At 40.1% G+C, this 16,667-nt stretch overlaps 1 protein-coding gene across 1 annotated transcript; it reads right to left on the bottom strand.

The window, feature by feature from the left end:
- Positions 1-14,876: 14,876 nt before the first annotated feature.
- Positions 14,877-16,302, bottom strand: LOC108080960 (mitochondrial import receptor subunit TOM40 homolog 1). The gene is made up of 3 exons (XM_017175874.3): positions 15,857-16,302; positions 15,460-15,785; positions 14,877-15,407 (listed from the first exon to the last, which is right to left on the bottom strand). Exons 1-3 carry the CDS (start codon positions 16,151-16,153, stop codon positions 15,062-15,064), a joined length of 969 nt encoding a protein of 322 aa, XP_017031363.1. The 5' UTR covers positions 16,154-16,302; the 3' UTR covers positions 14,877-15,061.
- Positions 16,303-16,667: the final 365 nt, after the last annotated feature.

The following is a 16,667-nucleotide window of genomic DNA, read 5'->3' on the forward strand; positions in this document are numbered from 1 at the left end:
TTAATTTGCAGCAAAAATACAAAAAAAAAAGGCAAGAAAAAGGTGAAAAATAAAATTGAAAGAGGAAAAAATTCTAGCAGAAAAAAATGCTGGTTGATTGCTCAAGGGAGATGGGGCAGGGTTGAGGGTACCTACCGATTGTGGCTGTGTTGGCTGGAAGACTTTAAGCCACAGGTAGAAGCAAAACAGTTGATGAAGTTTTCGTTCAAAGAAGCAGTAGCAAAAAATAGAAATGAACGAAAGAAAATCCAGAAGAAAAAATGAAAACTACCACCCCACACACTCACACTCGCCAAACGAAATAAATTGAAAATCGAGTGAGTAGCGGCAACAAACACACTTGCCAGGATTGTCAACTGCATGGATAAAAAAAACGAAAAAAAAACAAATAAAAAACAAAATAACAAAAATATCCAAACTCTTGGCTATGTGGTTGCTGGGTGTGGGAAAACAAGAAACAAAGAAAAAATGAAGAACAGAAAATAAAAGACAAATCTAAGCTTTGGCATTCCTCGTGCTTAACAGCAAAAGTTTTTCCATTATTTGAAGATTATAGACTCTAAACATTCGTCCCCCTCCCAAAAAAACTTGACAAGGTATGAGGGTGAGCATGGCCAGAGTGAGGTGGCAGGGCTTAAAAAAGGGAAGATTTTCCATCCCAACTTCCCCTTCTTCCGCATCATTGTTGCTCCTGATGATGACGTAGCTGAAAATGCTCCACACTTTTATGACAGCCACCGATAAGAAGTGAGGCGAGGACAGGGGAAAAACTCGGAAGTAAAAGATAGATGTTAAACTTTTCCAGCAATGCATTCGCATGGCTTTGTTTCAGTCCATACCTCCCTCCCTGCTACACGGGATGTCCTTTCGCCCTTCTGTCAAACGTCAATTGCTGTTCGTAGCAGCATATGCTGATTATTATTGTCTTTTCTGTAGCTGTTGCTGAATTTTGCCAGCAAATTATTCAATGAGTTTTATCTACTGGCATGTGGAACACGGCAAACAATAGTGGCTTCTCTTGTTTAAGTACAGAGCAAGAAAACTTTACATTTATTGAATAACTAACTTAACTCTATGTCTTGAAATTAATTTTATTTATTATTTTATTTTAAATTGCTTCTTTGATACAAGGATAAATCTAGCTACTGACAGTTTCTGTTTAATCAAGTTCTATTTAACTTTTTTCCAGTGTAATCTGCATTCAATATTTATGATTCTGTCTTGTTTTCAGTTACCATAGTCTATGCTGTGCTCTTTTCCGTATTTTCACTTTGCCAACCTCAATCAATAAATTCATAGAAATACTGCAAAATAATTCTATAGACACTCCGTCACTCAGTGGCTGTTAGAATGAAGAAGGAGTAGGAAAAAAATATTGTAAAATACATTTAGATGCATGACTGAGGTGGATGCAACAACACCTTTAGCTACCAGCCACACCACAACAATATGGCATCGGAAAAGTCAGTCTCTCTTCGGTTGTACATTCTTCTCAAACAATTGGAAATGCAAAACGACAGTGGCAACTGTCAGATATTAACCATCGGTGGGGAGGGGTTTAAAAATATGAAAGGAACTTTTCCGGCTACTGAAATATGCAAATTCAAAAGTTTTTAGGCCAAATCAAGCGAGCAAAGGGACCGAGTAGCACTATTCAACTGACAGACAGGTGTCATTTCGATGTCTGTAGCCATGATTTTTGATTATTGTGTTTGTATTTATATCAGGATAGACTTTACTTGTGGTCGAGCAGCAACGAGAAGTGCGAAAATAACCTAGGAAAAATAAGCAAAGGACACTTACATCCAACGGGAAGATATAGTAAGGGGCGAAAATTGTATAAAAAACTTTTACATCTCTTCCCTCTTATTTTTTGGTACTATAGGAAAAGTTTTTATATTCGAGTACCAACTTTGAACATAATATTACCGAAATTGATAGTAATTTAAATTTGTAAAGGAAAGAGTATTACTTTTATTCGAAAAAGAAGATTGAAACTTTTGGTCGTAAGCTAATTGAATGGGTGTTCTTGTGAGGCAATTTAAGGAGATTTAATGCCTTAAAAGACCAGTAAATTATTACAAAAAATTAAACAAATTTATGTTGCAATTAAAAAAAATTACATTTAATAAACTGTGCACTCAAAATATGTTTAATCTTCACTTAATTAAAATTAATCCCGAATTTTAGCCCACTTTTATATTTTTATTAATTATTCTGTACTCTCCACAATTTTGTGTACTTTGCTCTTGCTTTCATCAGCTTTTCTTCAACTTTTGAATGGCAGAAACAGGCAAAGTAATATCTTATGCATAGAATGGAGAAAAATCTCTGCATTGCCTCTGCAATTGTCTCTATCGGGGAAAACTCCTTCGCCAACCCGTTCCGCAAAAGAAAAGCCCGCTTTTCGTTTTGCTGTTGCTTGTTGGCGTTGCCAAAACAAGTGAAGCGCATTAAAATGCAAATTTTTGCCTTTTTTTGTTTGTTGTTGCTTTCTGCTTTCTGTTGTGATTTGTGTGGATTGCTGTCTGCCGTTTTCACAGTTTAGTTGTGGGCGTGGCCGGGATATTGGGTGGTGGTGTGCGGTGGAAAAAGGGGAGGCCGACTGCCGACTGCTGCAACCTTAAAAAAAAAAAAATCGGATTTTTCCGCCATGCATAATCAGTTTGAATTTTTATTTATTTATTTTTCGCGCTTTTCATTTGCCATTCCCTGCGCTGTCTTATTTTCTTTCTCATTGTTTCTTGTTTCATTTTGTTTGTGATTTCGCTTTGTGGGATTCCCATTTTATTTTTCTGCTTCTGCTTCTGCTTTTGCCGCTGCTTTTGCTTTTTTTTCTGCGCTGTTGTGTTGGCAGCACATAAAGTAATTTATTTCACTTGAACACATTTTCGTTTCCGTTTGTTGTTTTTTGCCAGCGACTTAACAGCCGAAGAGATTCAAATAAAAAGTATAAAAAACGAAAAAAACTAACAAACGATATTTGACTGCGTGAAAGCATTTTGTCGTTGCATTTGTATTTTTTTTTTAGCATATTCTTGTTTTGTGTTTCATGTTCATTGAGTTATACATTTTTAAGCATTCATTTCGGATTTTTGGGCCTTTTGTATTGTGCATTTTGAACCGCAACAACTAGCATTCCATTTTATGGAATTTAAAAACGGATTTCTGCTGGGAAGTAGTCATGTGTGAGATTTGTTTGTTGGCTAAAAATTGTTTTACTAATCTAATCGCATCGCTGGTCAGTGAACAACAACCCACTGTGGAAAATTCTATCGGACTCCAAAGTTCGAAAGAAGAATGGTCTAGTCATCACTTAGCACCTAATTTATTGATAAACCAATGCCCGATGCCAATCAATTATTTCATTATGGGGCTGCCAGCAGTCGGCAACTATCAATAAATGCCAAACTCAAATAGCCATAAGCCCGAAACTAATCAGCAAACAGCAGCAAGGAAACCAGGCTCTCGGCAAGCAACAAGCACTTGCAACTTGAGGGAACTCCGTCCCAACTTCGGTCTGTGTCTTTCCGTCAGTGTCAACGCCATACGAAGTTTCTCCGAGGCTCTAAAGGGGGATATTTGGGAGTTAGAGATGCCAATATAGGTAACTTTCAGGCTATACTTGTTATATAAAAATGAATATAATTTTAATTTAGCTAAATCTGCGGCTTAACACGTAAAGCAGATAATAAATTGTTAAAAGTATATTTTATTTTATTTCTTTGTACTTCTCCAAAGCATCACTAGCGGAAGAGTACATACCAAGTTTGGCAGTAGATTGAGCCTGGTTTGTTTTGCTTTCTAGCTTCCCAACACCCTTGCCTCTCACTATTCGCTGGGCAAAATAAACTTTCTATAGATCTCTAATGCCATATCGAAGCGAGCATGTGTGTGTGTGCAGGACTCATCTGGCGAAAGTCCTTTCCGCAAAACTTCGAAATGCAAACTGATGCAAAACGTAGAATTTTGTTGTCGGCCTCGCATGTTGTGTGTGGCGTTTGGCAAATTCCCATCTCGCCAGAATGTTGGCAAAATAATTGCGTACGCCTTGCGGTAGTCTTCAGACAAAAACATACATTTTTGGCAAATATTTAAATAAACGTGGGGAAAATAGAATTGACCCAATTACAATTTGGGCTTAACTGATGGCAATTTCGCAATTCGGCTGGCACACAAAATTCGCGACACCTTTGGCTGGAGGCCAACAACGAATAGGAAATTTCTACATTTCCCCAGCTGCACGGAGACAAAAAAGTTTAAAGGGAAAATAGTTTTAAATTTAGGTTTTTTAAAGAAAATAAATTAACATATGATAAGCAAGTAAATTTATCTAATTTGGCTACTATTCTTTAAAGAATTAAACAAAAACTTTATTTTATTTGGAGAGAGACGAAAATTTACTTGATAATAACAAGTTAGTTAACAATTATAGATGACATTTTATAATAAATATTATCTTTTAACCTGAACTAACAATAAACTAATAACAAAACGTTTATTAACTTTAAGCTCCTTCTCCTTTCAGGAATTATTTCCAAATATATTCTCTTTGGCGTGTCTTTTATGGTCATTTAACTTGATATTCCTCAGCGAGAAGGATGGAAGGAGGACTGGGGTGAAATAGAAAACAACCGAATCCGTTAAGTCCCCATCTTGGTAAGGGATTCGTCTCTAAGACGTCGCCTTCTCCTACCCACCCTGCACATCTTTGCCGCCCAGGCATTTTTCGCCCAGTGTCGTGTCTCAAACTCACTGGGAGAGACTGGCAAGTAAAGTGTTTGTTAGCGCATTATGCTGACTTAGGATGCTGGGATTCACACCAGCCAGTCAGGCAGCCCGGCAGAGAACCACTTTTACTTACCACTGTCCTCCGCAAGGATCCTCCTGGCTCCTCTGGCTGCGCTCCTTGTTTGCCAAGTGGCGTGCTGACAGCCAAAAAGGATTTTCGCTTGGCGCTGCCAAAAAGCTTAAGCCTTAAAGCCAAAAGCTAATTTTCCTTTAAGATTTCTGGTCCACAACGAGGGCAGGGCCAAGACGTAGTCAAAGTCCTTGGCCCGGCGAAGAGAATGCATTTCAAAGCGGATGGGACATTATCCGTTTGTGATTAGGTGTCCTGACATGCAAATGTATGTTGGAATTGAGTTGCAAGAGGGAAGTTTACAGGGGCTATCAGTGGCGCATAAAATCCAAACTGGGCCAAGGGAGTTTCGCAATTTATGCACTGAACATTTTGTGCTTTACTCAATTGCCAAAAATGTTTGGGCAACTTTGTAGCTGGCCTTACGCCGCCGCGCCATCGCACCTGCTCTCAAGCTCTAGAGTCGAGTTGAGTCGAGACGAAGTTGTAATGAAAACTTTTGCTCAAAATAATAAGTATCATAATTTTCCAAGGGTTGTCAAAAAACTCTTTTAATTTATGCTCGCCATTTCCGACCCAAGTCCAGGTCCAAGTCTGGCTGCAAAATCAACATAAATAAGCAAAAGTTGTTCAGGCCCCGCCAAGCCAAGCTCCAGCCGCTCCAGCCTCCTTACCCACTCCAAGGACCAAGTTTCCTTTTTTGTCACTGTATTTTGTCCTCTGTGTGTGTGTGTGTGTGTGTGCTTGTGAGTCATTGCCGTTATGTTTATGGCAAGTTGGCAACTCTGTTACAATTGCGCCTAATTTCATGCCTTACTTTGGCTGGCAAACAAATGTTGTTGCATACTTTCAGGTAAATAACTTTATTAAAATAATGACAAGCCAGCGAAGGCTGCCAGCCTGCACATACACACACACACACACACACACACACTTTTACGAAGTTGTAGGAAGGATGCTCGGTTGGTTTTTGAAGGGTTCCTTGGTTTTGGCTCGGTTTGTCCTGGGTTTATCCTGGCTTGCTTTTGTTCCGGTTGGCGTTCGGTTAGGTGATCTGGCCTGACATTATTTTCAAAAGGACATAGGCGGTGTTCAGGGGGATATGATTAATTTATTGACTAAAAATATATTTAGAATAGTATTATAACAATATATTTTTTATATTTTATATAATAAAATAACATCGGACCCTTTTAAAACTTTGGTAAGAGTTTTCAAAGTATCTTAACATACCTTTAATTAATTTAATGGTTTTGAATTAGTAATTTTATTTAAATATGTTTTTTTAATACATATTTTTAGGTCGTATACCAATTATACTTGGTAGTAGTACTGTAATGCTTTTAAATTAATATTTAATTATTAAATGTTTATATATTTACACAATTTCTTTAAAAAATGACCCCCTATTTGACTTACACAACGCCTCTGGTAAAAGTTTCCCACAGCTCTTCAACAGCTTCAGCCCGATGCATTCTATATGATGGGCACCATGACGACCCAACTTTAACTGATGCTGTTGGCCAAACACCACTGTTGCTGCTCCTGGAGGCTGGTGCGGCTTGAGGCAACTTGGCCAGGTTCATCTGGGCCCGGCTGCTGCCATTTTGGGGCCATAATGCACAACGAGTTTCGGCACAAGAGTGCGAGAGTGCGCGCGCCCCGAAAATGTGACGCTTCTAATTATGAAACTAAGCAGCTTGTGATTTGTTCAAGCGTGAAAATGGCTGTCGACAACAGACAGTGCGCGGTGGAAAATGGGGGAAAATTCTGAACGGGAGGGTAACGGACTTCGTCTCGGCACGCAAAATATTACGGCAACTTGTAAATAAGCCGCAGCTGGCGACGAGGAACCAGAAACGAGGAACAAGCAACGAGCAGGTCAGGCCACGGACTGGATGGCTGGAAAAACCAGGAAAGCCAAAAGCAAATTTTGCCCCGAAAATTTATGCAAAATTATTTCGTAAAGTTTGCGTTGCGCCATCGCCCATTTTTTGATGCCAAACTGCGACTGCGACTGATGCTGCTTAAGCCTTTTGATGAAGGCTCCTCAACCCCTTTCGCTGGGTTCCATTTCCCGAATCTGTTAACCCTTTAGGGTCTTTAATTTATTATTAAATAAATTAAAATATATTTGTAAATATTAAAAATTAACTAAAAATATGGTCTAAGAGTAAGAAACTGAGGTTCCGTTGTGTTATTTTTTGTAATTTTTTCAATTACTTTTTATTCCATATTGTAAATAATTATTTTGCCACTAGAGGGTTAATATCTCCCTCCTCATTCGCTGGTGGGGAGTTCATCGCCATCGTCGACAAAGTTTAGCATTTTGCGCGACAAAGTGGCAAACAGTTTAGCAGAGTTTACGACAACAGGGGCCGTCGCTGCTCTTCGCTCTTGTCGCCCAACGTTGCGTATACGCCGCGTCGGCCTCAGCCATCGTCCCTCGTCCTGGCGCTTTGAGTGTGGACTATTTAATAGCAGCTGCCATGCGGCCATGATGCTAATTACAGTTGCCATTTAAGTGGTTGCACCAAAATGACGGCATATTATTTTTTTTTTTTGTTTTCCTTTGAAGGTGGCTGACGTGCTGGTGGTTCAGGTGGTGCGGAAATTGCTGGAAAGGTTAAAGACTGGCCAACTTTTGTGGCTGCTGAGTTAACTGGGTGTTTGGGTTGGATTAAAATGGTATGACACCTTGTTATATCAGCAGAAAATCGTTGAGCTACGGTTTTGTTTGTTTGGATTGATATGTTGTAGTAATAAAATCTACCATCTTAAACGCTTGCAAGTAATACCTAAACGTATATTCGTCAGGGAGATTACATTTTTTACAGACATTAAAGTCCCAGCAACTGTGTCTCGGAATTTCTAGCATTTTTCTACAACTTCAATTACCAGAAACTCGTTTGCTGGCTTGAGATCCAATCAAAATCGAATGTTTATTGTTGGTTTAATCGAAAAGGGTTCGATTCGCCTCGGCAGTCCAATACATCAAACATACCGAGGCGTCGTATTTCGTTACTTATTCTACCAAATTTCAGTTACAATTTCTTAACGTCTCCAATCCGACCGCATTCCTTCGCCTTTGCTTCAGCTAAATCGCAGGACTTGAACACGCTCAGCCCGTGTAATGCGCGTTTAAAAAGTTTACAAACTTTTGCCAAGTTCTCTCCGTACTTTTTCTCGGCTTCGCTGCTTCGCTAGACTGCTGCAAATACATTTTTTTCCCCGCCGCCTGCAACTTTGTGGCCACCGTAAAGTCGGTGCAGGGCGGGGCTACACGCGCCTGTTTACACTTTTCGCGCCGCTTTGATGTATTTCGGTGCCCTGGCGTGGCGCTTAAACTGCAAAACGTGACCATTTAAAAATGCGCCACGTTTGCCAAACCAAAAAAGGAAAAAAAAAAAAGAAAAACAGTGGAGCTGGAAAACTTTGGCAATGCCTCGAACTTTGCCACCAAAAATGGTGGAAAGTCGAAAGCCGGCAGAGAAATTCGTGACAAAGGTGAAAGGAGCAGCGCTCAGCGTGCTTCTGGGTGTGGCAGTCATATGCAACTGCCGCACGGCTGTAAAATTTATGAAAATTGATTTTCTCCTAAAAGGCCAAACCGAAACCGAAACCGGACAACTTAATGCCACCGTTGGACACGTTGAAAAACTCCTTTTAATGACATTTTGACTCGAAACGTGCCAGACCATTTTAATAGAAGCATCAGCGTTTGCTACTCATTTTTCTTGTTCGCAGTTCTTGCTTACGTGAGTGCCACGCACGCGTGTTGCACCCGCTGGATGATGATGATAATGATGGCTAGTGAAAGGTTAGAAAGCTGACGATTTTATTTGGAGATGTTTCAAAAGTTCTCGGAAAACAAATCACTTTTAAGAATTTCAATTCATGAAAAATTAAATTCAGAAATTTAAGTTTCATTATTTTTATTGCTTTCTTTAAGTAAGTACTCACTGCTTTCATTTCAGTTTAAGATTCTTTATCCTGGAACATCCCGTATATAACTTTATTTGCTATAAAACTGTTTGCATTGAAGTACGTGCCAAAAAAAAAGAAGAAAATTAAGCCTGATGCTGCAGCAGGTTCCGGTCGGTCTGCTCCGTTCTCTGGTCAAGTTAATTTTCTATGGCACGTTGTTGTCATTCAGCGCTTTTATTGGACATTCGACTCCTTTTGAACTGCTCTTTTGCACCGCCCCTCCGATCCACCGGGCCCGCTTTAATTGAAAGGAAAACATCAGAGGGAAAAGCGTTGAGGTGAACGCCGGCTAATTCGGTAATTTGCACGCAATTGCATGAGTTGTTGACCATATCTATAGAATGAGTGGAGTGGGACCTGCCCAAATATACGTTCATACCATATATACCTTCCTGCGTGTCAGTGTGCGCACATGGACATGTGTCGCTGTCTGCGTTCGGGTTTGTTGACTCCTGGCAATTGACTTAAATGACAGGCCTTTGTTGTGTGCCGCCTGTATGGTCCACGAGCATGACAGCACGGCGTATGCGTAATGTTCATTTGATGTGCGTGCTCGGAGGTAAAGGCAAACTGATGAGGCGTTTATTGGATCCACACAGACCATTGTCCATTGGCCATTCAGAGTGAAGCGAATGAATATTTTATGCTAGCTAACCACAAACTTAATTTTATTTGGATTTTTGAAGGTACAGCTGAGCCTCACGATTCCAAAATAATGATTTTTGTAGCTGAAATACCGACCCAAAAAAATATTTTGCAATTTAATTAAAGCCTTTTGTGTATTTAAATATTTGTCTTTAGCTCTAAGACATTTTGATGATCTCGTAAAACTCTTTATATTAATGCAGTTTGCGTATGGAACTGTAATCAAAGTCGAATTTGATGAGTAAGCAACTTGAAAAGAAGTTTCAACTTAAAGTTCTTTGCTTTCTAAATCCCAAACAAACTTTGAAATGCTCTTAAAAAAGTAGAGGCAACAGGGAGTGGCAGGAGTGGTTCCCGGGAGCATCCTTCTCTTTGTATGTATATGTCTGTGTGCCTGTGCCACGCTGCGTTTAACACAAATGAATATGAATGCGGGCAGAAGAGGTACCGTGCGCAGGATGGGGAGATCGTCTGCGAGAGTGCTAAATAAAATTTAATGTAGTGCGAAACGTTTATGAGCTGCAACCACAGCTGATGAGAGCTGCCTGCCGCGGGGAGTTGCTGCTGGGCAGCAACGAGGCGGAGCGGTAAATAAACAACTGGCAAAGTGCGCAAAAAGTCGACTGGGCGTGTTAGTTTGGTCCCTCTCGGTATTCAAAACTCACTCCCAAACCGATACCGTTCATCAGCATTTTCTTTTGGCAATTGAAAAGTTCGCAACTCTTCTGCAATTAAGCTATAATACTCCAACTATCCCCTAAATAGCACCAAAGAAGCCTCCCAATCCTCCAAAATACCATCCAAATTCCATATAAATCCCGATCAAATCACGATCAAATCCAAACTAAATCCCGACTAAATAAAGACAAAATCCCTACAAAGTCTAAATTAAATCCTGACAAAATATAGAATACAATTTTTAAATTTTGTAAACCTTTTTATATTATACAAAGTTAGCTAATGAAATACATTTTATGAAAGAAATATGACACTTTCGGGTGCATAACGTTCTTTTCTATGAACTGCAAAATTGATTTAATTTAATTTAAATTCAACTTTACCCTGCAGAATTCTATGCAGCTTGCACTTCAACTGCAGAGCAGACCCTCATCCGCATTTTCGACAGCTGAAGCGCTGTTTGATTTTCAATTTAAATATGGAAAAAATTTGTATTCCAACTGCAATTGGCATTTGCCTCACCAAATGTATTCGAACTATTTTCCTTTTTTTTCTGTATGGCACTGCGCCTTTCGGCTGGAAATCGCAGAGGAAAAACTGCTTGTAATTGACAGCACCAGGACCCCTGACAGTTTAATTATTTTTCCTACCGCCTATTTCTGTTCTGCGGTTACTCAAAAATTTAATTGAAATGGATTTTTTTTACCAATTATGAAATTAACATTTGTTAAGTTTTTTCTGTTACACACTAGACATTTTTTAATGACAAAATGTTACTCCAATAGTCAGAATGACAGCATTATTTTTAAAGCAAAAACGACTTTTACTCATCCTTCTTAAAGAATTACTTTTCTGTCTCGGAAAATATTTACAGCAGGAAGCCATTGGGAAAGGGATGTCCTTTTAAGTAAACTCTCCTATTTGTTTTCCCTTCAGACTTAACCAATAACAAGTGGTAACAACCTATACAGACGTCACTTAAACTGTCCAACTGTGAAGCGCAGTTCCGCCGTTCTATTTCCCTCAAGTGTTGCTCCGTTCCGGGGGCAGCATCAATATTGGAAAACAAAACAAAAAGAAGAAAGCTCAACTTTGGCGAGCCCATAGCCAACCTAAACATACATTCATTCACTCGTAGGCAAGAACCTAAGGCTGGCGGAACCCATGGACAATTTCCGTTTCCTGTTGCAAGATGAACAGCTGCTGCCTTCTGTCGCTTTTGTTGTTTCGAAGGCGTTGGGAAAATAAAGCCAATAAAAATGGCCGCCAATTGCGGTGAAAGTGCGGAGCTAAAGGTCCTTTGAGATGTTTCTGGTCAGGGCCTTATAGGTATTTAAGCAATGGAATGATTAGTTGACTACTTCAAAACCAGAAAAGAATGAAGTAAAAGTATCTTCTCTGTACCCCAAGTACTCACCTGATTGGAATTGTATCCGTCTCTACTTCAATATCTCCTGACTGGCGCACATATCATGGAGCAAAGCCGAGGCTAAGCATCACATTAGCCTGGCCACTTAGCAAGGGCATTAGCCTGCTCAGGTGCCGTCCGTCCTTGGCCACTTTCTTGGGCTGGTCAAACGCTTTGCTGGCTTTTAATGCGTTTAAGCGCACTTACTTTGGCTTACCCTGTGCGATGGCTGCTTACTTGGCATTCGGTTGAGCGAAATTTTCAGCCAGATGTCAGTGGCCACCCACTTGTTGCCTTGGGCCCTTCGCCCACATGTGAGCTGATTATGTTAATGCGCGGGCCCGTTTAATGCGTTGCCAAGTCAAACAGCATTTGCGGTGCCTGGAAATTAAATTAAAAGTACAAAAAATACAAAAAAGTTTTGAACTACAGCAAATGGAAAGTCCATGAAATACAAAAGTTCTGTGTTAAAAGTGCGCAATTAAATTAAAAGTTGGCCGATTTTATTACGATTTTATGACTTTCACTCAAGAGGTGAAATTACCAACAGGTCAAGCGGGAAATGGTCGAGTATATATGTATGTATGTTATTTGGCTGTGTGAGCTCATTACAGGGGATTTTCATTGAAGGCTTTTCCAGTGGAGCTTAAAACCGTTGATGGAGCAGAATGAAAAGATTCTCTTGTCTTTGGATTTACTGGTAGGCTCTTAATATGAGAATATATTCAAGAGCATTTTTAAATACAATTTTCATTTCAAGTATATACATTTTTTTAAAGCCATATTTATTTGCATTACATATATAAAGTCTATAAAAATAACATTATTAATTTATAATCTTAGAGATGTTTTACTATATATATATTTTTTTAAACTTAACTTAACTTAAGTTCTGAATAACAAGAGTATTAACAGTTCGGCTTAAATATTATTACATCTGCCTCTCTCTCGCTTTTCGGCCATTTCTTGGTTTCCGCCTTACCTTTCCCTTTGTTTGCTTTAATTTCCACTTTTGGCCTTCTTATCGAGAAGGAAAAGCTTCGGCTTCAGCGGGCTGACCCGCATTTTAAAGCTGCTTAAATGCTTGGCGAAGCGACCCCCATCGTTGTGCTGCAGGGTTTGTGCTGTTTTCGGAACCAAATGGAGGGCAATTTGCGGGTGGGCAGCAAACAAAAATTCATTAAAATTTTGCATATTTATAAAACTTGAGTGACCCCCGTTGGCGCCTTGGGGCACTTTTGTTTTTAAAGCCTTGCCCGTTCCCAAATTTCCTTGTTTATGCTTCGTAATGTGGCAGCTTAAGTTTTCTAGTCAAAAAGAAAAAACTCAAGCCGAGTGTAAAATATATAAGCACGGACCGGGGGGCAGCAAAGAAAAAGTTTTTAATATGCGGATAGCTTTAATTAAATATGTTTTCCACTCGGCGAACCCAAAACGCAAAGGAAAACAAAAACAAGCAAAACATTATGTGTTTTTGGGTATGTGTGTGTATTTGTTTTTGGTGTTATTTTTTTTCTTCACTTGAAACATAAACATAAATGTTGGTCGGTGTGGCAAGCAAACAAGTTTTTCCCTTCACTTTTCTTTGCCTGTTTTCTCTCTTTTTCCTCTTTTTGTAGACTTTTGTTGTTTTCCTATTTAAGCGAAAAAAACTTTTGGAACGAGAAAAATTTGTGTAATTTTTTTCCTCTGTTTACTTTGGTATTTTATGTTAGTGGGTTCTAATTTTGTTGTACTTAGTTTCTGCCTTTGGCATTCATTTCGCTTCTAGGGGGTTTTGAATTACTTAAATTCTTGAATAACTTAAAAATAACAGCAGTCACACAAAGGATAATAAATATTGTGAACCTCCAAGTAAAGGCATTATTTTCTTGGATTATATTCATGATTATTGATATAAAGTGAAATTTTAATTTTTATAAATTATTTTTCATGGCTTAAATTCACGGAAAAGCATCTCAAGTAGGTGTTTGCAATTCATTTTCCATACAAAAATCGATGTCTCCTTCCAATCAGACAACATATCGCAGTCGTGTAATCTTTATTTATTGATTTCATTATGGAGTTAATATTTTACTTTATTAAAGAACGAATGAAATACGCCTCTCAGCGCATTCACTGAAAATGTATTTGTAATGAATTTCTTGATTTTATTTTCTCTCCGCTTCCCTTGTTCTTTTCCTGCAGCCATTGTTGTGCATGTGTGATTTCTGAATTTCTTTTTACACATTTCTCCATTTCGCCGCCTACGAGAGAAGTTTAAATAAACATAAAATGGGCGACACTCCCGTGGACGTGTCTTTTCCTACCTCCCACACTCGCCCACCATATTATTCCTGCCCACGTATGTATATCTGAGGGAAAACAACAAATTGACATATCGAGGCCGAAAAATTGCAAAAGCTGGAGACAGAAAATTTGTGTTTCGGTCTCGCTTATTTTTTGTTGCTTAAATTGTTGTAAAATTCATCGGATATGAAAATCTAATGATTTGTAAAGGCGTCGATAAGCGGAAAATGTGTAAAGGGATAGGCGGCCCGCCGCCGCTGGGTCTGTTGGGAAAAAGTTTACACTGCCTTCTTACCCCCTTGATGATGGGTCGGCAGAGTGGGCAGGGAAAAGGATTTTCAGCATTTATTGAAATATTAATATTTGCTCATATGAGTGAATGTTTGGGTGGGTCGGCTGAAAACTTTTCATGGCATTACGCCCACACGACCATGGAAATTAAAGCCAACCAATGTTTGCCCAAGAAAATTCAGTTGGCTGAAAAGTTTTGTTCGGTCCGGCCCCAAACCAAAAATCAATTCGAAGTTTTGCCCCAGGCTTGGCGAACTCTTTTCCCCCCTCTTATTTATGCTGTTTCAATTTTTTCTTTGGTTTATGGGTCAGGCAGTGAACCATCTGGGGATATTTCTGAGCTCTATATCGGATTAAGAGCCATTATCTTTTTGGAGGCTAAATTATGCCCAACTCAGCTCGAGTGTGCGGTGGAAATTTATTGTGTAAATTGTATTTATTCTAGATTTATAGATACACATGTCCCATGTATAAGTACATATAAATTTCTTAGCTCCCTCTTGAGCCGAGATTTCTGGTCTTTCGTGCTGGCATTAAAAAATATTTACAGTGTCTAGACTTGCCAGCGCATAAATCAAATGCATGCGAGTTTTCTTCTTTCGCTGCAAAAAGGAAAATTCTCTGAGACTGTGACTTTGTGTTGGCTCTTAATGTGCAACGTGTGGCGAAGCAGAACTGCAATATTTATCTTTCCTTTTTTTTTTGTACAAAACTATATAGTGAGCCAAGTTCAGCTGTATTTAAAAGTCAAGCCAAAAATCATTAGAAGGCTTGATTACATCTTCGATGAAATAAATGCTTTCCAAACAGTAGATTTGTAATTAGTACAACTCTGGACTAAGACTGGGGATGCAATGGATAATTTGGAAATATTATACAATGAATCTTAATTAAAATGAAGGCTATTCTCCGCGCCTTAAGCCGCTCGGGTCGAGCAGAAAACGCATGCCGAAGGCAAATCGATCAGTGGGCAGGCTCATGACCACACTGAAACCCATCTGCAGGGGCAGATTTGTGAGATATTTGGTCCACATAAAGCCCACAGAGGCATCCGAATCGAACATTCCGTGAACTGTGGAATTCCAGAAGTTCCACCGATAACAAATGGTGGCTATAGTCTTGCGAGTACTACGATTCCAGGCCAGGAGGTTGGCCATCTCGATTTGTGGATGGATGCGTTGCCAATAGCTGATGTCCAGGCCCTGTCGCGATGCGGAAGCAGCCAAACAATAGTTGTAGTGCGCGTAGCTGAAATGGACAGGTAAATTAGTTTGAAGCTGATTAATTTGAAGATTTTTACCGAGCTGCAATGGCCAGGCCCGTGTCCAGTTTGCTGGGATCATTCCACTCAAGGAGCACCTCCCCGCCGAGGGCCCAGTGAGCGGACACCGATCGCATCATGGACAACGTGCAGCGCCCTGTGTCGCTGCGAACATTGTAGAAGTTTGCCGTCCAAGTGTCGCACTGTCGCGTCCATTCGATCGTGTACTGGCTTTCCACCGGTGTGTTCTTGTTGGCCTTCTGCATCACGGCCTCCATGCGCAGTGCTTGGAAGGGATAGTAAAGGATGTTTAGATTGGAAGCCAGCGACGAGGGATGTATGTCACCCGTTATAGTTGGTGTATACTGAAAAACAAGAATGATAAATAGAGTTCAGGCTTAATAACCTGCATTTATTACTCGAAATTACGACTCACCATTGTGTCGCCAACAACGCGAAATGTGTATTGACCACCGAATCGAAAACCTGATGGCCTTATATGGCTAAGAACCCAGGCTGCCGTGATGTACTTATTGGGCGCCAATCGGTGCAGATAGTCCAGCTCGATGCCGTCGTAGAACTTGGGCATCACCGAATGGGCCAGCAGGTGCAGGCTCTGGACATTGCCGGGATTCTTCTTGTTGCAATGACCGCCAATTCGCTCGAGACATTCGGGGAAAAAGATGCCCATCTCTGAGGACCTGTTGGGGGGACAGCTCTTGCATGACGACATATCGATGATGGTGTGGGGTCGTCCAATAAGGAGAGTGCAGTCCCGATCCTTGGCTTCTCCAAGTAAAACAGTCTAGGGTTGTGGGCAAATTCGAACTGTAACTGGAATTGTGTTTTTATTTATATTTCACTCAGCCTTCACCTGGCAACGAGAAACGAAAATGTTACATAGACCGGATAGCTGGCTGGCTGTTCGATCAAATATTTATGATATACACGGATGGTTGAGGACGGTTACATTACAGACAACGCGCATTCAAGCAAAAATATCATCAGCTGTCAATTGTCATTTTATGCGCCATTTCATGGGCTCCTTTTCGTCCCGCCTGTTACTTCTCGGGCTTGGCACACCATTAGGCGCATTTCACACTTTTTACATTATTTATATGCCATCGTCTTCTGCCTTTTGGTTTTTATTCCCTTCGTCTGTCCTTTGCCATCTTCATTGCCGCTCCGCTCCTCGCTCCTTGCTCTCCGTCTCCGGCAGGCCATGAAATATTTAAGCACTGAGTCCA

Source organism: Drosophila kikkawai, chromosome 3R (assembly GCF_030179895.1).
Source record: "Drosophila kikkawai strain 14028-0561.14 chromosome 3R, DkikHiC1v2, whole genome shotgun sequence".
NCBI lineage: Eukaryota > Metazoa > Arthropoda > Insecta > Diptera > Drosophilidae > Drosophila > Drosophila kikkawai.

Coding starts and splice junctions, on each gene's coding strand:
- LOC108080960 (XM_017175874.3), bottom strand. CDS start 16,153: ATGTCGTCATGCAAGAGCTGTCCCCCCAACAGGTCCTCAGAGATGGGC. Junction 15,786..15,856: donor GCGTTGTTGGCGACACAATG/GTGAGTCGTAAT, acceptor CTTGTTTTTCAG/TATACACCAACTATAACGGG. Junction 15,408..15,459: donor GGCCTGGCCATTGCAGCTCG/GTAAAAATCTTC, acceptor TGTCCATTTCAG/CTACGCGCACTACAACTATT.